The sequence below is a fragment of the Diadema antillarum genome, unplaced genomic scaffold (genome assembly GCF_040938485.1).
Source record: "Diadema antillarum isolate AM-2024a unplaced genomic scaffold, OU_Dant_1.0 scf00000088, whole genome shotgun sequence".
Lineage (NCBI taxonomy): Eukaryota > Metazoa > Echinodermata > Echinoidea > Diadematoida > Diadematidae > Diadema > Diadema antillarum.
This window is the reverse complement of record NW_027270977.1, coordinates 263,551-289,579: the sequence shown is the minus strand read 5'-3', so window position 1 is coordinate 289,579 and position 26,029 is coordinate 263,551. Positions and strand designations below refer to the sequence as shown.

Sequence of the window (26,029 nt, the reverse complement as noted above, 5' to 3'; positions counted from 1 at the left end):
TTCTGAAATAGTTGAACATTTAATAAATTATAATATAGTCATGCGAACCCCTTTCAATCAATCACTAGAGAATAATTTTTTGATCTGAAATATAATACAAAATATCAGGGGTTTGACAGGCCACAAGGTAAGTCTGGGAAGGATTCACATGGCATTGCTTCTTCGGTGAATTTTTCTCTCCCCAACTTGCATGGGTTCACTTTCCTCTAAAAAGCCAGTCACCAGCTCCCACTTATGTCCGGCGGTCTGTCGAGGTTCATCTCAGAGGTATTCGGCAGCTTCCCCCTCTGGTCTAGGCTCCCCTCTGAGACTTGTGAAGGCTTGATTCTCTGTTGAGGGATGCCTCTAGGAGCCTTGTAGGTCTCTGCTTCTCTTGTTAAGGCAAGTAGTCTGTAGGACCCAGAGAGGGGATAGTTTCTGTGGTATGGCGTGTTCCCCAGGACTTTGTTTTATTCGCTGCTTTGGCCAGGTAAGAGTCTACAAGACTCCAGGTTAGATTCTCTGTTGAGGTGAATCTCGAAGGCTCATTACTATGCAATTGGTTCAGGAACTGTCTCTAGGAACTCAGATAGTTTGCTCCTTGGGTCAAACCAAGTGTCTGATGGATCCACATGGGTTGGTTCTGCATCAAGGTGTCCCTCAAGGATTCATTTTGTCTTCTTTGTCAAGGTGCATCTCTATGTATCCTTTGGGTTAGTTCCACTATTGAGGTGGGCCTTCGGGACTTACTGAGGTCTGCTTCCTGATCAAGGTAAGTATATCCAGGGTTTGAGGAAGCTTTCCATGAGCTATTCCAGCGGTCGCAGGTCCTGGAACGACCACCTCTTCACACCATCAGCGGCATGTCATCCCGGAGCTTGAGAACCACCAGCGAGAGCTCGAAGGGGTTGGCCAGGATCAGCTTGGCCACATCGGTGTGGTTCTTGTCCAGGACGTCCACACCATTCACACTGGAGATGTACTGTCTGACCTGTTTCCCGACAAAGGACGCAAAAGGACACATTACACATATAAAAAGGTAGGAAGGAGAGTCCATGTAAAAAAAAAAAAAAAAAAAAAAAAAAAATTGATGTAGAAACAAAAGAATTGTTCTGTAGTAATAAACAAATGATTGACAGCAAAATAATGAATGTCTACTGAAAAGAAATTTTTTGACTTAGTGAGAATGAGGAAAAATTTTCAGTGAATTAAAGGAACTATGCAATGCAAATGCATGTTAAAGGAACAATGGAAATGCTATACATTTTGGCTTGTGCTGATTCATGATACCCTCAAAATCCCTTATGTAGCCAAAAGAATGTCTAAATATGTGCCATATGTTTTGTAATAATTTTTTTCCACTTTTTTTTTCCTTCAGATTACTTGGATATACCCACAAAAAACTTTCTTATTATCAAAAAACTTTCTGCACCAAGAGTCTGCCAGTGACATCACATGTAAATCATTGAAAGTATTAACCTGATCAACAACAGACACTGCATGGAAGCATGCAAGTTATACTTGGCCTAGAAAAAGGTGTATTCTCATGTCTTTTGTTAAAGGGACTGTACAGTACTGGTTGAGGTAGGGATTCATGTTTTGAACATTCCTAAGTGAGATAATGAAAAGCCTGTTATGAAATATGAAAGAGCATGTAATTTTAAGAAGGATTCAACGTTTATTTGATGAAAATTGGTTTTCAAATGGCTGAGATATCCAAAAAAGTGCTAATAATAAAAGGCGACATAACACAACTTTATTAGGATCTCTTTGTTTCACATTGCTTTTGGATATCTCAGCCATTTCAAAACCGATTTTCATCGAATAAACTTTTGATGCCCCTTAGAACTGCATGCTCTTTAACATCTCATAGAGTGTTTTCTGAATATCTCACCTAACGTTAAAAGCTAAATCTTCACCTCGACCAGAACTGTACACACCCTTTAATCATATTAATACTTCAGCAATGATTTACAGATGATGTCGCTGCCAGAATCTTGGTTTGGAAGGACTTTTCTCTTTTTCTTTTTTTGAGAAGTCAATGGCAATGTATTTACCCTTAGTCCAGCGGCTGCTGCTGGTCCCTTGGGGTCAACAGTCTGGACATAAGTTGGGCCGCTGCCTCGTATTACCAGGCCAAAGCCTACAGAGTCTCCGTTTATCTGCATGAGGGAGTATGAACGGTTTAGGACAAGCATTTTAAAAGGAGAATGACGATTTGCCCCTTGGCTTTCTCATCAAGTGATGACATAATCAGAGATGCCAACTTCTTGACATAAAAAACAAACAGAGCTTTGAGGGCCTCTATGGGGACATGGTGTCCACTAGCATATTCCATCACACTGATAAAAATACCTGCCAAGTACACTCTATATACAAAATCTAACTATGCAGTTCAAGAAAAAGAAAAATTAATGTAAAAATTGCCCCCCCCCCCACCCAATTCGGTCCCTGCCCAACCCCTGAATCTACTATAAATAACCTTGAAAGTGCATTCACTAATGTACGTGTATTTACTCAAGAGTAGAGTATTTTCAGTTAGAAATGATATTTTTTCTTTTTTGAAATAGGGGGTTCTGTGGACCTTGTTATAAGTACATAAAATGTCACCCTTGTAATAATGAACTGGGTTTGGTGACAAATTTGACCATGTGTTTTCAAGAAGATGAGGAAAATGAGTTGCAACTCTCCTCCTCCCCCCCCCCCCTCCACTTGAACATTTGGCTCAGGTGAGCTAAAAATCAGATTTTTGAAAGGAGTATCAGACTTTCATGAAATCTTGACACCACTATCCCGCTGGACAGACCTGAAACATGATTAAGCCACCATCCTTCGGGACGGAGGCGCAAAAATGGATAGATACGCACCAGTGACTATATCGGTTGATAGTAAAATGTGGCGAAATCAGACCCAGAATATGAATACAGATACTCCTGATGATAGGTAAGGATGTGCAGTTGATGAAATATGGGGTCATGGTTTTTCAAGTAGAAATTCAAAGAGCATGAAACACAAATTTGATAAGAAAATATTGAATTTGAACATCTGTCCTAGGTGTACACAAAATATCGAGAGAAAAGAACAATCCCAACTATTTTTTATTAATTATTGAAATCGGGCGAAAAAGTGAACCCGAAATGCCCCGATGAACGGTCTGCCGATACCCCTTCCAGATGACGTCACGCACTGGATTCGTACTCTGAAAATACACGTTCGCTCCATAGACTGCTACCGTGAATTGTTTTCAGTGTTGTGTTTAGGAGCCTAGCAAGTCCAATTATTTAGTTTATTAGCAGTTTTCTTGCATGTCTCCTTGTAGTTCAGAGTTTTTCCTTACATTTCATCCTCATAAAGTATGAAATTTGTGAATGCTAGCGGCGCATAAAAGAGATTTCTTTCAGACGTTTTTGTCCGCATGTCGGTTCCGTGCCTTCAAAAAGTAGATCCGGTCACAGCAAGCTGGATGGTACGTCTCGCTCTCAGCTGGTCTCAGCCGTTCATGCACTGTGCTGGTGTGTGGTTCGCACTGCGTTGTGTGTGTTTGCGTGTGTGTGAATATATTAGTGTTCGTGCTGTGATTTGTTCCTCGGTCTAGTGGGAGCTGTGCGTAAACAAGTGTGTGTATGGGAACATAGGTTTATACTATTGTCCGTACTTCGAACATGTGCGCCGGCTCCATGCCCCCTCGACGTTCTACGCAAGACTCCCTGATCACTCGCTCTCTATGCATGTTTTTGTTTGTAACGATAATGGATGAACATAAACTCAATACCGTACGAGTAATGTTCGCCAAACGTAATCTGTGTATTTCCAGGGAGGTCCTCTCACCTCCCTGGCATTTTGTATACTGTTCTACGAAGCGAATTGCTACTGACAGGGTGGAAGAATGAGCCGTGAGGAAGTACAAATGATCCCTTCTTTTTCCACATTTTTTTGTCTAGACCGCCGCCGTCATTCATCGTACATACCGATCGTCGAGACTCTAAACCGTACGGAGCCGAGTATTATACTGTTTTTCTCTTTTTTTTTTTACGTCAAGGCAGACACCAGACATTTACTTTACCATCAAACGCAGCTGAATGTTACTGTTATTCATTTCGAAATGTTATAGCAAATATCCGACATTTATTTTGGCATCTTCTGGAGCCGAATGTTATTCCTATTTACTTTCGAAAGTTAAAGCATACATCCGACATTTATTTAATCATCGTATGGAGTTGAAAATTATTGTTATTCATTCTCGAACGTCAAAGGGATCATTCGACATTTATTTTAGCATCTTCCGGAGTTGAATGTTATTGCTATTTACTTTCGAATGCAAAAGCAAAATTCCGGCATTTATTTTATCATCGTACGGAATTGAATACTATTGTTATTCATTTCCAAACGTCAAAGCAAACATCGAACATTTTAAACTATTTTACCATCGAACGCAGCTAAATATTACTGTTATTCATTTCGAAATCTTAAAGCAAACATCCGACAGTTATTTCAGCATCGTATGGAGCAGAATATTCCTGCTATTCACTTCCGAACGTGAAAGCAATAATCTGACATTTATTTTAGCATCTTCCGGAGCCGAATGTTATTGCTATTTACTTTCGAAAGTAAAGACAAACATCCAACATTTACCTTATCATCGTACGGAGTTGAATATTATTGTTATTCATTTCCGAACGTTACAAGGGATCATTCAACATTTACTTTAGCATCTTCCTGAGCCGAATATTATCCTTATTCATTTCCGAACGCAAAATCAAATATCTGACATTAATTTTAGCACCGTATGGGGCTGAATCTTATACCGTTATTAATTTCCAATTATTTTAGCATCTTACGGAGCCGATTGTTACCGCTGTTCATTTCCAACAGTAAAGACCAAAATCTTCATTTCTGAAATATTGTCGGCCCGACATGCGTTTTTTGGTGGCCCCGGGCCACCGGGCCACAGTTAGTGTCGAGCCCTGCCTAATGAGATCGCAAGTGTAAAAATGAAATATGATTCGTCCCCCCCCCAAAAAAAAAAAACAAAAACAAAAACAAAAACCATGCAAGAATGTTTGTGCCTAGCTGCGTTTATCCGGACATGAATCTAAAAAAGCAATTTCAAAACCTCTTTATTATTATCATTATTATTATTAACGAACCATGAGAAAATCAAAGCTAATCTTACGTTCAGATTAACATCTATTTTTCTTTTTTCATTGTCGAATTAACAAACCTTCAGAGTATCGACTCTCGAGCTAGCTTGTTTCATTTTCGGATAAACGAACTTGCACAGTAACGTGCAAATATTATTTTTTTAGTCGGGCATTAGGAAATGTTCAGAAAATGTGTACAGACGGGTGGTAAAAAAAAAAAAAAAAAATAGGTTTGAATTTTAGTTTGGCATCACGTATCTCCTTGCGTGGTGCTCGTTATTCCGAAAAAGAATAAGATTCACTATCCCGATGGGTAGTTATTTCGAAACACGCATATTGCATGTGCGGATGTTTGTTTATCTGACAAATTTAATTATGGTTTGTTTAACTTGATTTGTGGTTCGAAAAGTTCATTTATCTGAAATTGAATTACGCATTTCGTTTTGGGATAAACGAACATTTAAGAATATGGAACGTTTTTGAGCGAACAGGACTTCGAAATAACGAAACTTAATTTTCATCTTTTTCCCTTTTTGATTTACAAACCCTTTTTTTCAGTTTTTGGATAATTGAACCCTTGGGACTGACGATCTTTTATACAGTAACGACAAGTAACTTTTCTTTTTTCCTCTCTCTCTCTCATAAGTTTATGTCCTAGTTTGACATCTTTAATTTTTTTAACTGTTTGTCCGGTATTCATTATTCCTAAAATAATGAAAAAAGAAGAAGACATGAGATACATTTGTACGTATTCTATGATAATTCGTTATTCAAAATCTGAAACACGCAATATCCCTGTGCCAATGTTTTTCTTTCGAAAATATAAGAGGGTTTGTTAATCCAAACATTTGTAGCATTATTCTGAAGTTTGGTTAATGTGAAAATGGGGAAAAGGCTTGTTAATCTGAAAACGAATTGAATTTGTTCCCAGATTAAATTTCTTATTTCTTAAGTTTTAGGTTAGCGAACCTTCGGAATAAACAACTTTTAGAGTAACAATCAGCAACATGTTCTCTCTTTTTTTATCATAACTCAGAATAGAAATAATGTGCAAAATGGAGAAGTATTTTAAAGCAGGAAAATAAGGCATTTCAAGTTTAACACTGTTTATTTTATTTTTCTATATCGGTAAGTACAAATAATTCTTACAAGAATTAGAAAAGGAAATAGAGAGAAAGAGAGAGAGAGAGAGAGAGAGAGAGAGGGAGAGATAGCCCTATTTTAGGCAAATTAAATGAGAGAAATAAAGAATCATTTCGTTTACAATCCTGGCTAAGTCTTCGACTTGTCAAACATTTTCCCTGTTCATTCCTCCAGGCCCCAGACTGTTCATGACCGCCAAGAATGCGCCAGTACGCGCGGTTTCTTTTTTTATCAAGAATGGTCTCTCTCGATCCTCTACCCCCCCCCCCCATCCCCAAGTCACGCACCCTGCCATCGTGGAATTTTTATTGTTTCTTGGTAAACTTGGTGTTCACTTTTGACCGCGCGTTATTGATTTGTGTTATTTTTATCTTGAATCACGCACTGTGCTCGGTATCCACATGGAGCACGCACAACCAGTGACTACCCGACTCACCTGTAGGTAGCTAACGGCGAGCAGAAAATGGCACAGTTTTTCTGCTACCGCTATTTTTTACTTCCAAAATAGGCTAATACATCGTATTGGAATAAAAACGAACTTTGTTCGATATCGATGAGCATTGATGTGGCATCGCAATGCAATACCCGGGCTTCTTCAAGTAAGTCAGTGTTCGACAGTTGTTGAAATCGTGACATCGATAAACAGTTGTTAGTTTTGGGCTTGCGTGTGCATGATTTCATGGGTTTGTTGAAGGGAAAATGTGGAGATAGAAGGTGGCTTCAAAATTATTTGTCTGCCCGATTCGGGCAAGCATTTTTCTCCATGTTCAGAACACTTGTACGACTTTGATTTTCACTTGCCCGAGCAATCGGGAAGTGCTTATGTCCGCCCTGCTATTAGACCTTACCATAGTCACAGCGTTGAAAGCTAGCCTAGTCATTCATTGTACCTCCTTGGTCTGACCGGTTTGAGGTCAGCAACTAGGCAGGCGCAATGGCGTGATAGCTATCTTAGCAGATGTCATTTACGGAAGTTTTATGAGCGAGTGCACACTGGTGAAGCAGTGATGTAATTACTTGCGAAAACACCGAACCTTGTCGATGTCGAAGATTCCACCACTCCTTCTCTTCCCACCTCCCTGGTTAGACCCTATCGGGCACAAACGTAAACAAACACATGTGGCTATACATGCAAAGCATGGCAAGTACGAGTTGTTCACGTCTAAATTCCTACGCCAATGAAAGTACTTCCGTGACTTGGCTAATCATGTATAACAGGCCAGGCACGCAGGCAGTGAGGATGGTGGTGCGGCGAGCGGCTACCAATACGGATCGGAGCAGCAGAGCCACTTCACCGCGGATTAATACAAGTACATACATGTAATTGCATGCGAGCGATCGCGAGCTACGAGACTGGGCTGCACAAGTTGTCTCGATCCTCGTTTTAAAATCTCTCCTATTTTGATATTTCGCCATTTTTCGTAAGTCTGCTTGTTATTGTCAACATCACCATGTCTTAGATTATCAATCCTGTCACGGACATCCTCATGATTTCCAATTAAACGCTTTATATGACCAGCGAAACTTGAACGCGGTAACATTACAAACATAAGAAAAATAAGATTACCTAAGTAGCTTGAATTCCTGAATATTGACGAAAATATCTGTAAGAATTACAAAAAAATCGAGAGAGAAATGTTTCTTCGTTACTATTAAACCATGAAAAGTTATATTTCATTCAATTCGACTTTTACATAAGGAAATAAAATGCAAAGGAATCAGGTTGTACCTCCGTTAACATTGTACACACATTCACCGGGCAGAGTCCGCAAATCCAGTGCATGACGTCAGGCGAAACGGGTATCTTTCCTGACGAATTGGCCCTTATCAGGCTCCAGAAAACCGCAGTTTTTCGTGAGCGTTTACTTCTTTCTAGCAACGCGAAAGCGAGGTAACAAAATTCCATTGCCTTCTATGTCTTCGGAGCTTTCTAATGATTCCTAAATTGCAGAATTTATTGATCTCTTTGAATGTCTACTTTAATGATGGCAGAGAGTATGAGTTAAGGTCAAAAAAAGACATGTACGAACTGCAAAACAGAAAATTTGGAATTCAAACTGATTGACACATTGCTCTTAATCGCATAAATACAAATCACTATTCAGTGTTTCAGTTTTAGCCATGATAAAAATCCAATGGTAATACATACAAGGGTCGGACTCATACCAATGAACTCCTGATTGCTAGACAGGCATCATGTCCACTAGACTATTGAACTTTTGCCCATAGCCAGTGATGCTTCTGACGCCTTATAGCAGTGGATACTGCACATTAATTCCAATGAATGATTTTTCCGTCAAGCTGTTTTAACCCGTTCCTTACGGGAACCTGGTTTACCAGGTTCCCGTGGGAGCAACTGATATACGGGAACCTGGTTTAATGAAGACAAGGGTGCCTGCTTCAGTGGCCTAAATTCATGTTTCTTTGTGTTAAAATGCTCAAAAAAGTGGGTTTGATAAAAAGATCAGAGTTTATTCTATCAGGATTTGTTCTCCTGCTGTTTAAAAAAAGGGGGTTTTACAGTATTATGTACCTTTTCCTGATTTAGTTTTTTGCTTGTTCTGCTGTAAACTCGTACGAACATGTACATAATGATCAAGGCTGAAATCAGTTAGAAATGCGGATTCGCTGACCCCAGTCACTCATTCAAGTACCTTGTTTTGTGTAGAACAAAAGATTCTGAGAGCTCATCAGCGCACGCTCTATTCATACCTCGCACCCGATCGATATTTCCATTGTTCACGGGCACATGTAGTTGACCGTAGAAATGGGGACACAATGAACCGCTTGACTGCCTTCACACAGCTGGATTACCAACCTATGTGCCTCTCTGTCGACGGGCGAAAAGAATCTCGTTTGGGGGCATTAAAGGCACTCAGAGAATTGCGGAAGGAACAGGTTAATTTGATTGATGGATTGACTGATTGACAAATGGCCATTCAAATTTGTCAACCAATAGCAATAGAAACAACTTAACGCAAGAACCATTATTTTGAATAGACAAAATGGAGGAGGTGTAACAGGGGAAGGGGTAATAACCTTAATGTCCTGCTTCAGAAAAGGGCTGTCAGGCTGCCTCAGCTCATCTGCCGAAAACGAACCCTGCCCACACCCGGGCAGGAAGGCCCTGGAGGTGGGCGTGTCCGGGCTCTCCAGGTCGGAGGACACCCTCCGCAGCCGCTCCTCCACCACTCTGTTTTGGTTCTGGTCTGGAGTACTGATGTCTGGCTTGGAGCCACTGAGAGAGCTCTTGTCTGCCGACGAGTCTGATGATGTGAATTAAAAAGAGGAATATTGAGTGATCAAAAATTAGTCTTTAATAAAAATAAACCCTTGGTATAATTCTTTTCAAGTTGATTTTGTGACAGGAACATATTTCCAGTACATCAATCAAACATACAACATGTAGTGAAAAGATTCACTTTCTGTTCAGATATATGCAAATGTAGTGTAATTTAACCCCGGTAGGTAAATGAACAGCACTTCTTGGATATAATGCTGTACAAAAAAATCTAAAAGGGGGCTACATATGGCTGAAGGGGAGGGGAAATTTTTGATAGTTTGTTTATTGACGCTGCGTTTACACAATATTCCCGGCGGCTACGGCAGTCCTGTTTCCAGGCTAACTTGGACAAAACGGGATGAATATAAGACAATGTGGGGGGATGTGATGAGCAAACATGAAAGGCCATGATTGCTGTGGGTGCCATGTCAGATATTTTTTAAACTGCCGGGACAGCAACCAACAGACACAGGATGGTGCACTACCTGGCCCGTCCTGGGACATGGCGTGAAGCCAACTAGGTCCGCATTAACGCAGTAAACAGCAGACACATGACGGCGCACTGCCCGACCTGGTCGGGAGACGGCGTGCCCACTACCAACAAATAAACAAACCAACGGTAATGAAAACATAACCTCCCCCCTTGGCAGAGGTAAAAGAAACAAAAAGAATTCACCTGAAGAGGAAGAGCTCGAGTGCTTCCGGGTCACGTCTTTGGGTACCGCCAGAGACAGCATTGAGGCCTCGCCTGATGAACTGCACCCCGCCTCCTGGTCAAGGGTCAAGAGGTCGCCGACCCCCAGGTCCCCCATGATGGGGTTGAACTGGTAGAGCATCCGCTCGTCCTTGAAGTGATGATCCATGGTGACTGGAGAGAGAGAGACAGAGACAGAGACAGAGAGAGAGAGAGAGAGAGTCACATGCTGAGAAGGTAGGAAGGCAAAAGTAAAAAAAAAAATAGCTTTGTCGACGTCCTTTCTATACCCTTCTGGGTGATCTTCCAAGAGTATGAAACTAGCAAAATTACCATGCCATTCAGGCTCCCAGTCACATTAGGCCTTTTCACATCAGCCCGATAAAAATCCAAGCTCAAAATATTTTCCGCGATTGCGAATTAGAGCGCTATTTCATTTCTTATTCACATCAGCCCGAAGAGGGGGTAGCCCGAATAGTTAACAATTTTAAAATAGCTAATTCAACAGCTGAGTATGTGTAAACAGCATCAGTAATGTGTGTGCCCTCTCAAAAATTCCTCATGATTTGTGTGCAGTTTGCCTCGATCGATCGGGTCACACACGCTAAGCATGATGGGATTCATCGCGCTAATTTCTTGTGTTGTTTTCACATTATCAAATAGCGCGATACTATCCCGCTATTTCAGAAATTTCCCGAGTTGGAGTCGAGAAATTTTCTTGATCAGAGCGATACAATTAGCGCGCTAATTTGTGTTCACATTATCAAATAGCGCGCTATTTCGCTTTCGGGAAAATTTCCCAAGTCAGAAAATAGCGTGCTATTTCGAAACATCGGGCTGATGTGAAAACGCCTATTGAGTACAAATCAGCAACTCAAGCATAATTCATACACTGCATGTCATAAAAGGTTTTACTCTTTGATTGTCCAATCTGAGTCAGTTTTAGGAGGCCGTAATTTCTTCAAACAGTAGCCGTAGCCGGCAGAGGCATCGTGGTCAGTTTTTACATATCAATACCGCTGTCCATTTCTTTTTCTTCATTTTTGTTAGTAGAGTAACTACAAAAATTGAGTATGTCGATGTACAGGTATTTTTCCAGGTTCCCCCTCTTGCTTTGTATGATGTACAAAGTGTGCACAACATCATAGCAGGTGCCTCATGCTTTGAAACCAATACTCATGGCAACATGCAAAGAGTGTTGAATACATTTTAGACACACATTTGCTGTACATTTACACACAGTGTACTGTACATGTCATGTGGATTTAGAGTATGTGGAAGATTACGTAGGAAGTACAGCACATTGCAAGTATGTGCAGTCCCAGTGCAGGTGTAAATGTATTTGCATTAGGTTTGGTTTGAGTTGGCCATTATGCCATCTTTGCATAGCAGCATTCAGGGAAGTGAGACACCTCCCTTTAGCTGTACAGTGTGTGGCTCTACTGGGCATGCCATGCTGTTCTATTTGTGTGTACACTGCACCCCCTTTTGTGTACACTGGAGAAATAGTGCTAAGCATAGCACATTTTATTTTGTGTGTGTTCTTACGAGGTGGTGTGTGTTTTGTGTGAAGGTACAGTAGTAGTTGGACATGTGCACTGGCTGGTGGGCTTATGTTTGCTCAAAAAAAAGAAAACAAAAAGAAGAAAATGTGGCAGTGTTGCTGTGCGTTTGCCGACTGACTGCAAAGATCGGGACAGCTGGATTTGGACAAAGCGGGAGAGGTGGATGAAGACCTTTGTCCTAATTGAATGACTGTCTTACTGAGCGTACAGAAGGAAGTTGAATACATGGGTTCTACTCATCATACATGTACTGTCCGACTTCAGTAGATGTACATTGTACAGAGCTACATGTACAGATGTAAATAGCTGGTTCAGTCTGCACATATATACCAGTATGCATAATTTATCAAAGACAGATTTTCACATCAGTTTTGGAAGGGTACCTCTGGTTCACTAATCTTGTGAAGAGGATTGAAATTCACAATATATAAAAGAAAAAGTAATGAAATAATTGTAACGGGGGAGGGATACTTTTTAACATATTCTGCAACTAAAAAAGAAAAAGAGAAAGAAAAAATCTCCAGGATGGTAGGGTTGCCATGTTGTCATTATCACCCTTTCATCACATTTTCATAAAGTTCAATGATCATTAAATTTGACCTTTAACCCTCTCCTTATGCCTCTCCCACCCTTCACCTCCTCCCCCCCCCCCCCCAAAAAAAAAACATGCCTCAATTTATCTTTATCCATAATACAAAAATTATATTAACACTGGACGCAGAAGTAATACATTGCCGTAGGTGGGAGATGACACTTCAGCTGACTTTCAGTGACCTTTGACCTTTGACTTCACACATCGCACCGCCCACCTGCTATCAGTGGGCCTCAACTAAAACCCATTTGACTGCAAGGCAGTTGTAACTTTGATGTAAAGAAATGCATTTAGTACTTGTAAACTGGTGAAATAAACAGCAAATAACCACATCTCTTCTTCTGCTTCCTCTTCCCTTTTCTTTTTTCTTTTTTTTTTTTTTTGAGGGGGGGAGGGATATGAATACAATAAAGCTTGTTTTGTAAAGGGTGAGGATACAAAGTTTCCTACCATGTCTAATGATGTCCGCCTCGAGAAGATCCTTGCCCAGTCCGAGGGCCTTCTCCCTACTTGGACAGAACCCCGACTTCAGAAGCCACGACACCAGTTCAGCTCCATAGAAACTCTTTGTTGGATTGGTGGGTGGGTGGGTGGGTCGGGACAATGGGAAAAAAGAAAGAGAAAGACATAACATGTTAAAATTTGTTTTAACCCGTTGAGGACAGACTGATTTTGCTATAACACGCATTTCACATAGACATGTGCCCGAATATTCTCAGGACTTGTAGATCTCACATAATACAGAATCTGTCTCCCCTATTCCTGTACACACATTAACAAAAGCAAAATTAAGTGTAGCAAAAAAAAGCTGCTGAAAATTACTTCACAGTTGTGTATGTAAAGCATGGAAAAACATTAAATCAAATGATTTCATACAAAAAACAGACTTGAAAAGTACCACTCTTATGTTACATGTAGCTTGAATAGCAAAATGTTATTACATATGAAATATTTTGCTACATGAATCTGTACAGCAGCACTGAAATAAATATACCATTCCACAAAATATGGAGCACATTAAACTTTTTTTTTTTTTTTTGGGGGGGGGGGGGGGATTTCCTACGTACATGTATGGACTTTTGGGTTAAAAATTATATTCATGTCACATACTGTAGATCATTACTGTAATACTAGGATATACAGGGTAGGTGTAGTATCCAGTGTGCTAACCTTTTGCACTTGTAAGCATACCATGTTAATGTGTTCATTCAACTTAGGCATCATTATGTTTTATTTTAGAAAACCTCTATCTATGATGAAGAGTACCTACTGTACATACATGTCTTTACAAATAATCAAACAACAACTCTTTATTTATACTTTTTTTTTGTTGGGGAAGTATGATCTTGTCAGCAGCCTGGTCATATGATACAGTTATGGAATTATTGCATGATGGCGAAAGAGAAAGAAAATTTTTCATTCCTTTCCAGCACAATTTGCCCCAAAGTCCAATGTCATCAAATCGCCAAGTCATGCCGGACCCATAATAAACAAATCCCATGAAGGAGCCCTTTGACCACTTCTTATCATTATCACTGAAATAATGTCAACATTTATATCTGAAATAATGTCAATAAAATCTGAAATATGTGCACACTATAAAGTTACACGAGGAATCTACCAAGTGCACCAAGTTTGGGTTGTGTTCTTTTTTCATCTTTACCTTCATAGCTAGACCATGCCCTAATTTCATCGAGTACTTTGCTCTTTTACATCACATCTGCGCTACTTGATATTTTGTCAAGTACTTCTTGAATGATTGGACAAGGATGACACTGTAGAAGGACAGCATTCAACTTTGCGACTTACTGTTTGTCTTTCTTTCGAAATCTAATCAGTAAAACATGCTCTGTATAACAACAAACTTGCACCACAATTTGATGAACATATCACTGTGACACAATATGAGCCCCATGTTCATGACACGATCCAGCGTATCAGCAGCAGGCAACTCCTTGAAACTGTAAACAGTCCTCTGGAGAGGGTGCTGTTTAATTTTGATGGCTTGGGCACTAATTCTGGCCCACTGTGCTGTGGTACAAGGGCAAATAAAAGAAATCATCAGCCAAGCCCTTTGCCAAAAAATGTATCGGAACAACTATGAAATATTATTGTTGTTGTTGTTCTTTCAACAAGCAAAAAAAAAAGTCCCTTGATACAGCTGTTTTAGATAATTGTTTTGACCATGTCCAACCTTATCTGAAAGAAAAAAAAAGTGCAAATCCTCTGACTAACCTTTTGCATCAAGTTCGCTATCATTGACATGCACCAATGCTGGAAAAAAATGTACCCTCCCTGACATACGGAAATGCACCGACAGTAGGTCATAGAAATAGGTAGTAAATGTGAATGTGCACAAATGCAAAAAAAATGATCTGCGGACATACGTAGCTATCTTTTCATGAATGCGGAACGGCACTCAATGCTATCGCACCATTTTCACTGTACCAACAATCATGTCTGTGACAAAGATGAAGTAAGGTCTCTCTCACCTTTGCATATTGTTGTCCTTCCTCTGCGTGGACTTTGAGGAGCGAGTGTGAAGCGGGTTCGGTAGTCACCCTGGAAGGAAGTCAGCAGAGAAAGGCAAGACCATAGTCACTCACAAATCTACTGCTGCAGAAAATTCACATAACTTTTCAATATGCCACATGAGGTGCGTTTATCTCAAAATTTTCTGAGGCAGAATCACGATTCTAAATGCATTTGAGGCATTTACGGGTGACAGATAAACGCAACCGTGTTTCTAAACACGTTTAGAAATGCCAATTTGAAACGCCATTCAAAAGGGCGTTTTGAAATGCGTTTGAGACACAATCGGCTTTCTAAGAGTAGATACACGCAATGCTGTTTTGAAACGCATTTATATCTCTGAGCTGCCAAGGTTACCGTCCATGATGTAAATGCAACCGGCATGTTACAACACAGGCCTCATTTTACATTACTACTTCCTGGGTCAAACTATGCAAAGCAGCTGAGCAGGGACACTTGAATCATGATTCGGTGATGGTTAGATAAACGCGGCACCCTGAAAAATCACGTTTCAAACCACTTTCGCAGCGAACACCATTCCAGATGCATTTTGAAATGTGATTCTCTCTCTCGAGTCAGATAAACGCAGCCATAAAGGGACATGCAAAGTCACATTATCTGATCAATTCCTGATACAACAACACACAATCCTACCCCATCACTGATCGGCTCCTCTTTCTGGGCTACATAATGTGGGGAAGAGTATGAGAAGCAAAACTGAAAGCGGCTTTAGATGTTGCTCACAAATTGCCTTGTTTGCTTCACATAGGCATCTTCAAAATGTTTGCATTTACAGTTTGGAAAGTGTTAAATTTCTTTTGTATATCTCTGAAGATGAGATACAAAAATGTAGTAATCCTGTTAAATTGCATTCCCATAGACATAAGGCATTGTCTACCATTTACAGATGAAACAAAAACTTAGCTTGCGAGCTTCAAAATAGTTCCTAAATGTGAGTTACAGATAGAAACAACCAGTGTAATAAAGTTAATAATCAGTATAATCAATGTTAAGCATTGTCAACTATAGATACAAAATGTGAAAATAGTTAGAATGAAATTGTTTCTAGATTTAACCGTCTGCAGTTATGGTTTAGTGAGAAAAATATTGATATCTCCTTTATTATATTTTAGGCTTTATTGCAAAAATTTTGTATGGTAGGATATTCTGTGGTACAACTGACCTACACATATGCATAAAATGTGATAACTCGAACATTTTTTAAATCACTACTCTCAATTGTAAACAGTACCTATAAAGTGCAATGAAACACCAGTTTTTATTGTACGTATAATATTCTTCTTGTGCTATCGAGACTTAGCCCAACGGAAGCCAATACCACAAGCTCTTAATGCGCACCTCTGAAAAACTTGAGTACCCTGCAAGTAAGCCGAGGATTCTCGGGTTGCCACAAAGGTGTTGTCCTCCACGCGAAATCGGTAGTACAGTATCTCGTCCTTAAAGACATGGTCATCACAGACTGTAATGCAAGGACAAAATGACAAAAGAGATAAATGTATAAAAAGCTGCACTGCAGAAAAAATAGATGGATAGATAGATAGTTAGACGGGGGTGAATGGAGGTATTAGAGATATATGCATGGGTAGATAACTGAATACATACTAGGTAAACAAATAAGTCACATGGGGAGATACAACCGTATAGTATAGAGACAGGTAGAGAAAAAGACACAGACAGACAGACACAGACAGACGGACAGATGGAATGTAAAGATGGCATTGACACCCTGCTAATGCTTACAAGAGACTTGCACATGAGTGAACAAAGTTTGCAGACTTCAAAAATACCCCACCCTCACTCATGTGGAGTTTCTATTCTTTGGATCGTAGCCAAATCACTGTGGTCAAATGTTGGGGAAGAACAAATCAAAACAAAACAAGGCTCAAATAGCATCCAGAGAACATCCAGAGAACTCTGGGACTTCCCATGCCCTTGAGCAGGCCCTGGACTTGAGCCAAAACGGACAACAAGTACTTGATCATGACATGTGCTTCTACAGGCAAATACATTTTCAAACAATTTCAAAGTATTCTTTGTGCTACCAACAAGTTCTAACTTCTGATTTCGAGTTGTGCAACCTGCATCCCAAACATACAGTAAATACATGTACATGCAATGATAGCAAAACAAATCTCTCTGATTGAAGATTTACAAGAGGTTCCGTAGGAGGAAAAAAGAGACAAACAGATACACACCTGATTCCTATTTAACAAAAGACTAGAAAATGCCTTTCTTCATGAGGTTTTTCCATTTTTCCTTTAAATTACTAGAACAATGTATTTACCTTCCTCAAACCTTCTTCTTCAATCTTTTTTCCTTCTTTCTCTCCTATTTCTATAGATTTGATTTGATTTGATTTGATTTGATTTGACTTTACCTTCTCCCTCTCACTTTCTCTCTTTCCCCGTGATTGCATCAATCACAACTCAAGCAATTTATTACATTGCATTCATATAAATGGCAACACAAGGTTTGAAACGCCATTTGTCCTTAAATCGACTTAGTGTTTTAGCATCCAATGCTCTTAATGAAAAGTGGTATGTCCCACTCTGCTTGGATTTTGCTATGAATTTACAATGGACATATAGCGCAAAGACTTGGGGTGTTGAAAGCATGGTATTACTGAATATTTCTCTTATGAGAAGTATAAGTAAAATCTTGAAAAGAAAATAACATTACGATTACACAATTCAACGTGCAATTTCACATCATGTTCAGAGGTTGGTTTCGATGTTTGTTGAACTCTACTTACGTACATGTGCCAAAGCTTAAACCTCCAGTGTGCCACATTATTCTGTGCAATCTGAGACTACAACGCATGAGTGCTTCTGGAAAACATAATATTTCTCAAAGATTTGTACATTTTTCACAGAAACTTTCAGGCCAGACATGCAATGAACAAAATTTGGGAGAAAATTCCATGCTTTGCTGTGATGGCCAGTAGCTACTGTATGTCACACTGTTCAAGTCTAGGAGGCAAGGCATTTGCAGACACACCAGTGAAAGAAAACTAGAATTTGTTTCAACTCGAAATCCCCTGTGGAACAAGTACATTTGTATGGTACTATTCAATCACAAAGCAATGAAAGCTACATGTGTGAGGAACATAACCACAAGTGAAACTTTCATTGTACTGTGGCATTTGTCGATTTCTCAATCAGTTTGGGTGGCTTTACAAAATGCGTCTGAGCAAATTACGTGAACTCGGCACACCATCAACTGATTCAGGCATGCGAATGTAGCACATAAAGAGTTTAATGACAATCAGATTGCATGTCTCATCACCCAATCATAAACTTTAAATATCAAAAAAGGTCAACTTGAACTAGGACAGATTTCTAGTTGAAGTAGAGTTTAAACAAATAGTATACAACTTGTACGACTGCCGATCCTGACACTCGACCGCCAGAGCAGTAGAACTGGGGGGGGGGGGGGGGGGGGGGACAAAAATCAACATACAGTGTATTCCTTGCACTGTATAATACCATCAACAGATGTCAGTAAAGATAGAATGGCATGGTTTATGTAAAGGTTCATTTGTCCAGCAGAAATAGGACTGTTATCACTATCTTCAATACAGTATAAAGTCCTTAAAACATATACACAGTATATAATTTGATGTATGCTCATATTCATAAAACTGATTCATATGTGACTTCATCCATCAGCATGCATTGATACACAGTTATTGTTTTTATACCTTCTTTATAGATCTTAGACATCTGAGAAGAAGTGTTCAGAGACCAGAACCTTTGAAAACTCCTCTTAACTTTCAAAGTGATGTGACACCTCCACATTTTGAATGCTCCTTCAACGAAACTTGCTGGGTTAATTGATAACTAGGTAGCACATTAGTTGCAACGAGTATTTGTTTCACTTTCAACCAAGCAAATTCATTATGAAAACAAAGCCCTTGTTAATCAAGAAAGATGACACACACAAAAAAACTAAAACTAAAACAGATGAAGCCATTGAAGTGCACAGAGTGGGCATAATTCCCATTTCGTCATAACACTATTATGTGTACTAGATACATTGTATGCCCTGGCTTTCATAAGTTTTGCAGAACACATGGATGAATACTGTAGTAATGAACGTGAACAATCACAGAGTCTATTGCAGTACGGATGATGGAAGATACAATGTACGTATGTACAACTGTAGATCATTGTCTGCCCTGATGCTGTTGCATGCACTGCAAGCTACGGAATAATCACTTGTGTTTGGAGAGTAGCCGTCTGATTGATATTGGGGTTTATTTTGCATCTTGGCCATTTTGAGCATGAAGGAGTTGCTGCTGAAATTCATACATTAACAGGTGGACATTGTAATTTCCATTAATTATCATTTAAACAAAGCAAGAGAAAATTACTTTATAGTGCCAAACAATACTGAACAGAATTCTGTTGATTGTAGAACACTCACACAGGATCAGATCAAATAGTCAAATCAAAGTTTATAGCTATGAATGTTACATATTGTAAAAACTCAAGCTGCCTAGACAATAGTGTTCTAGCTGCACAAAGTGGAACATGCCTATGGTGGCTTTAAGCAGTCTAGTAATTCGTAATTACACAATAAAAGCAAGTCAAGAGATATCAAAAAAATAATAATGATAATGACAATGTGGCGATAAGATGAGGGGATTGTGTATAAAACAAGAGAGACAAGTTGGCCATTTACCATGGTGAATCACGTTGTACTTGTGAAGAACGTTCATCGCCTGTCTGGCTGTCGTGCGATCTTTGATCGTCCCCTGTTTGATCAGCCAGTCCACCAGCTCGGAGCCAACAAAGCACTGTGCGTAAGACCGCAGTCTATAGCGCCTACTCCTGATCATGCATGGATTGGCTGCATAAAGTGCGTGCCTGTCAGACGGACCGTGAGAAATTGATTTGGTAAACATAATCATAACATGTATCGGCGGCACTTAGACAATAGGGAGGTGTCTTGACAAGATTTTATGAAGTGTCTTTTGAATATCTCTGACATCATCGGAGGAGAGCTTGACAAAATGGTTATAAATCTTCAAAAAACAAAATTAAACGGGCCTTGAGAAATTGATTTGGTAAACATAATTATAGCATGTATCAGCGGCAGGCACTCAGACAATAAGGTGGTTTCTTAAAACAAGATTTTATGAGGGAAAGTGTCTTTTGGATATCTCTCAAATTGTCAGAGAGAGCCTGACAAAATGGTAATAAATCTTTAAAAAACAGAATTGAATATTATGAAACATCATTTCATCATGCATCAATTCAGATATAATTTTCCATTGATCATGTACCAAAAATGACAAAACTTTAATTTTTCTGGTCTAAAAGTGTAAGACAATCATATGGTATTCAGAATTTGAGATTGGGGCAAAATTGTATACTTTGAAAAAGAAAAGGGAGGAAATTATATGATTTTAATACAAATACTGAATGGTAAATTGTGAGGGGATGACATCAACTTCACAATTTCTTAACTTCTTTTATTTCCATTAAGTATTGATCAAACTACCCTGTTGTAAGATTTTACTCAAGATTTCTATCTAGATAACTTTTATTTGTCCAGGATTTTGCCTCTAAACATTCAGAATTCTATGAGGATCTCTTAAACAGAAATGTAAGCTTTGGAGGCAGCTTCTGTTGGATGCAACTTTCACAGAAGTTGGATTTACAGCCTTCATTGTGTGCTGCTTTGTGTGTTATACCTCTCATGTGTAAACAGTGTCTAAAAAGTGCACACTGTACTGACGTACAGTTTACAGATGAAGGTAACCTGGCTCCCTGGGTAAGGTTTTTACATCCACTGTCTACAAAACTTCAATCATATTCCTGCTGTTCCATCATATGTTCATATTACCATCATCTAGAATAACTGAACAAGTTTTTCAACGAAAAAGTCCTGTGGATGTCTCGTTTTTCCCTCTTCCCCAGTGCTATTCCTTGTCATGGACCTGATATTGTAAACTGATGTCCCAATACTGCTTATCTGATACAATGTGTGCCTTTGTCAATTGCAACTGCAGATACTGGTTTGTAGTATACTTGTATAGTACCTCACCACTAGATTTCACCTGAAGGCCTTGCTTCTAAACAAGCAATGCGCTGATCAAATACTCACACATAAGTACATGTGTTGTTAACTATCCTCAGAACTTAACCTTTGCCTCCTGTTGTTAGCAAGAACACAAATCAATAAAATGTGTACAGGGTGAGCACGTACACACTATTAAAGCACATCATGCACTATTTAAAGCATATATTGTATCTTTCAGCACAGGATTATTCTCAAAGCTGTTCTTAATGACTAATTTACTAGCTTGTCAAATCCCTTGATGAATACATTGTAAGAATCAAATCACTGACAGGCAATCCATAAACCTTGTAGACAAAATGGAGTCATTGTGGGGGAAAAAAACAACAACTACTGTAGGATGTAGAATCTTCATTTGTTCAGAACCACCAGTTTAAAAGGGAATGAATGAATGAAACAACAAATCAGAAGTGTGAAATCTCAAATCCTTTTTCCTGTCCTTGATTTCAAAACTCCAGTAGGACTTGGTCTCGGGAACAATTTGACTATGATAAGTCACCTTCTGATGTAATTTCTTAATTATATTCTAAAGCACTGTCTTCTACACTGAATATGATCTTTCTAAAGAATATGATACACACAGAAGGGGGGCAGTTGATAGGGTTTTGGTTGATCCTACTGTAGCTTTGTAAGCATCCCCTTTGCTTTAAACTCAATTAATGCTGCAAGACAGTCCTACTGCTACTGGCAGTATTTATTGACACAGGAAGACTCATTGATAGTAACGTCCTTCAGGGTTGACCTTTTGTGATAGGGTATTCACACCCCTCAGCGCAAAACATATTGTACAGGTGTACATAGCGTATGACATTGAAGTGACAAGAAACTTGGAGTTGCCCAAACGAGTAACTAATATTGTTTATTTGTGCACTATAATGCCATCCATGAGCATACTACATTTGTATGACATATGTACATTAGCATACAGGTCCATTGTACAGGTAGCTCACTGCAAGTCCAGGAATACTGTGTTTGCGTTTCTTAATTGGCTAATATTCATGATACTCATAACTTAAGAAATATTGTTTTCAAAGGGTGAACTGATCTAGGAAATTTTGGTGAATTTTAAGCCCATCCCATAAGAAAAAGAAAAGTCTGCCGCAGATCTCCGGCAGACTTGCCGCCGGTCTGCAGCATACTTTTTAGTCTGCGGCAAGAGTAAGCGGGAGTATGCGGCAGAACCAAGCTTTGCTGCAGACCTGCCGCATACTAACTGTTAGTATGCAGCAGGAACAGTCTGTGGCAGATCTGTGGGAAGGCTGCCACAGAAAGGAACTTTCGACAGACTTCTCGCATACTGCATACCTGCATGTGTAGAAATCTTGCCGCAGATCTGCCACAACCTCTTCCTGAAATTGTACTTATGAATATTCATCATTAACAGCCTGCTGCAGATCTGCTGCAGATCTGCCACAGATAGTTTAGTAACCGTGCCATAAAACATAACAATTTTTTGTGGGTATTTAAGTCATGTGATGCATTGCGATTGTATGTAGAACTAGCTAAGCTAAGTCTAAGCATTAGAATACTCGCAGCAGCCCTATATCTGCATACTTGCCGATTAGGTTAGGTCATTTACTATAGATCTATACATATTTAATAGGCGTCTGCTGCAGACTTGCCGCTGACTTGCCCCGCCGCAGATCTGCCACAACCTCTTCCTGAAATCGTACTTATATGAATATTCATCATTAACAGTCTGCCGCATAGATCTGCCGCAGACTCTCCAGTCTCCCTCACTGGCCTGGAAGAGTCTGCGGCAGCAGCTAATTTGCATGTGAAAATGATGCCTGTCTGCGGCAGATCTGCGGCAAGGCATCCGCAGCAGTATGCGGCAGGCTGATTTCTTTCCTATGGGATTCTATTCGATCCCCACTATCAGATTTGTGCCTCTGTTCAGAAATAAACAACAATTGGAAAAGCTGACATACATTTGTACCAAAGAACTTTCCTTTTAGGTAATAATTAAATATACATAATATATATGTTAATGCAACATTTTCTTTAAAAATGGAATATATACATATGCATTTTTTTTCCTAAACTATATTAGTCATCCACTTTGCTTAACTTTCTTTTGAATATTTCAGCTATTTCAAAACCAATTTCCATCAAATAAACTTGGAATTCCTCTTAGAACGGTATACTCTGTAATATCTCATAAGTGGTTTCTCGAAAAATTCTAAATCTGAATTCCCATCTCTAAACTGTACCAAAACTACATCATCCCTGTAAAAACTTTTTTTTTTCACATAGGGCCTACAGGTACATTATTTGTGTTTTTCCAACAGCGAGGAGGGCAGTGAACAGCTGCAATGAGTTATCAAGACAAACCAGATCAAATCATGCAGTCAGTGTAATCATTCATGATATTCAGCACACACAACAACCTGCTCACCTTCACTCAACACTGCCTTCGTTACACACACCTTTCCAACTTTAAATTCACCCAAATCAACCAAGCTGGAACTTTAAATTCACCCCAATGACCAATGTACAAAGATGAAAAAATTAATGTAAAAAATCTCCACTTTGGAACCAAGTCAACAATTCTAAAATCTCTTTATATTATTACACATTTTTAAGGGTGTCTGTCTCTACCGACTACACTCAGTCATAGAAATACCATTTAACCTTCTGACCTGTATAAATTTGCATTTCTAGAATTTCAATCGTTTGATTTTTAGAAATAAATCAGAGTACCATTCATTTTCCTTTGTCCTTTGTTATTATGAATTGTCTTACAAGTATTATTAATACTATTAAAGTGCAGTACATTTACAACGTTTACAGAACATGCCATTAAGTTTCAGTTGTGACCTTCATTTATTCGAAGAAAGAATAACCTGCTATGATGGTTTAACGTCTGGATTTGTTATTAGTACTATGTAAACTGAACCTTTTTTTTTTGTGGGGGGGGGGGGGGCAGGGTTATTGAATTTCAGAAATGAAAGTCAAATATTTTTATCGGTACTGTAGATCCCTTTGTAATAATAACCTCAAATGGTCTCACCGTAGTTTTTCTCCAATTATCAAAATGTTTCCAGCAGCTCTTGACCCAAGAGAGACGACAGATGAACTGTCAAAGGAGCTTGCCTTTCCTCGCATCCTGCACTACTTGCAGTCACACGTTCTTTCGGAACTTTCCTCGCACTGCCCGTCACTTGGATCCAATCCAGGCAGCAGTGATGCAGATTAGTGATGGACGATGCTAGCTAAAATAAAAAATAATATGGAAAACTTTTGATGAAACAATCATTTCTTCTCTCTGACATACGTAGCAGTTGTAGACATTATGTGGTCAATACATCTGTGGCGTACATTATGGCGGTTTGACATTTAATAACCCTATAAAGCCCAAGGGGGGGCACATTGTGCCCCCCCTACCAGATTTTCGTTTGCCACTCCTTCGCCCTTTATCCGATTTAAACCAAATTTGGTGACTTTTCCTAAAATCTTATTACGAACATTTTAATATATAATTTAGCTATATTTGATGTTGCTGGTTGCCATGGCAACCATAAACTGACAACCATGTCAGTCAGATTTTGCATCTTTTTTCTGTTCCCATTTCATTTAACAGCATTACAGTGTATGAAATGGGTGTTTCTTGGCTGAAATTTGTTCAAGGAGCAAAATTCGAAGTAATTATGGTCCTGGAAAGTTTTTCTTATTATTTCCTTTGTTTTTATGTGACAAAGGCATAAAACAATAGATATAATAGAGATAATTAAAAACAATGATATTTTCTAAAGATTGCCCTTATATTTTGAGTTATTTTGATTCCTTCACCCAAGTTATGCCTCTGATATCATTAGTTTATCATATTATCAATTTGCAATCTCAAAATTCCAGTATTATGCAAATATGAAATGTCATAAACTATACATGTACCCATCCCAAACATTTCATCTCAGGTCTCATAATGTATCACTATGTTGATATGAACAGCGCCCCCATGTGGTGACCTTGAGAAATTTCAACCATAAAAAATAATGAAATTCCACTTGCTTATCATTTGTGGCAAATATGAAAATGATTGGTCTATAATAAGACATATATAATGGGGATAAAGAAATCATACAGAAAAATCATGTTTTTAGCATATTTCCTATGTATTTCTTCATATTTTGGTAAATAGCGCCCTCCATGGGTGACCTTGTGAAAATTCAAATGTACGGTCATGTAGAGTATGAGTTTCTACCCACATGCCAAATATGACGATGATACATCAAATAATAAAAAAGTTATATAGGGGGGCACAATGTGCGCCCCCCCCCCCCCCCCCCCCCCCTTGGGCCTGTGAGGGGTCAAAATAGCTTGGGCTTAATAGGGTTAATCTGAGTTGAAGATCTCTCTGTTCACCATTGTTTGATCAGTGATTTCAATTAAAGGGGTAGATCATCATCACTGCTACTGTTTACTTTTGTGTTAATTGATAATGAAGATTGTGACTAAATTAATCAGATTAATCTGATGACTGTGAGGAGAGCTTTCGAGACTTCTTACAGAGCACAAAATGAAAATATAATTCCGCATCAAACATTTACTGCAATCAATAGGACCTCCAATGAAGATGATTTCAATGCAAAACACTACCGTGTTTAGGATCTGAACATACAATTGTACCAGACGATGTTCCGATGTCACACAGTCCGCACAGCACAGCTCAGCGCACCGGTTCTCTCCCTGCTCCAAGCCCAAGGGCGGTGGGTGGTCGCCCTACACATGCACTGGAAAGCCAGCCGTGGCCGTGCCCGGCCGACTTGACGACTTCTGCTTTGAATGTCACCTGCTGCGCTGGCGAAGTCCGTAGATCTGACTCAACACTTCGTTGTTTTATTAATCGAAAAATTAGCACACGTTTGGCACTGAATACTACTTATCTTCTTCGAACATATGAGATCATCTAAAACGGCTGACTGAAAATACAAGGGCAAGGTTGTGATCCCATCATTTCTGACACCACATGCTCCGCAGCGTGAGCTAGCAGCC

At 39.3% G+C, this 26,029-nt stretch overlaps 1 protein-coding gene across 1 annotated transcript; it reads right to left on the bottom strand.

Annotated features, from left to right (window-relative positions):
• LOC139718096 (DEP domain-containing mTOR-interacting protein-like) lies at nt 1-26,029 on the bottom strand. The gene is made up of 10 exons (XM_071629586.1): nt 25,656-26,029; nt 24,048-24,249; nt 19,634-19,818; nt 16,289-16,409; nt 14,890-14,959; nt 12,848-12,962; nt 10,223-10,414; nt 9,303-9,529; nt 2,037-2,141; nt 1-970 (listed from the first exon to the last, which is right to left on the bottom strand). Exons 2-10 carry the CDS (start codon nt 24,140-24,142, stop codon nt 827-829), a joined length of 1,254 nt encoding a protein of 417 aa, XP_071485687.1. The 5' UTR covers nt 24,143-24,249; nt 25,656-26,029; the 3' UTR covers nt 1-826.

Excerpts from the sequence above, each read along its gene's own strand:
- LOC139718096 (XM_071629586.1), bottom strand. The coding sequence starts at position 24,142 with ATGCGAGGAAAGGCAAGCTCCTTTGACAGTTCATCTGTCGTCTCTCTT. Across the intron at positions 2,142-9,302 it reads TTCTGAAGCAGGACATTAAG|ATAAACGGAGACTCTGTAGG; the intron begins GTTATTACCCCT and ends TCCCTCATGCAG. Across the intron at positions 971-2,036 it reads CAGCAGCCGCTGGACTAAGG|GTCAGACAGTACATCTCCAG; the intron begins GTAAATACATTG and ends GTCGGGAAACAG.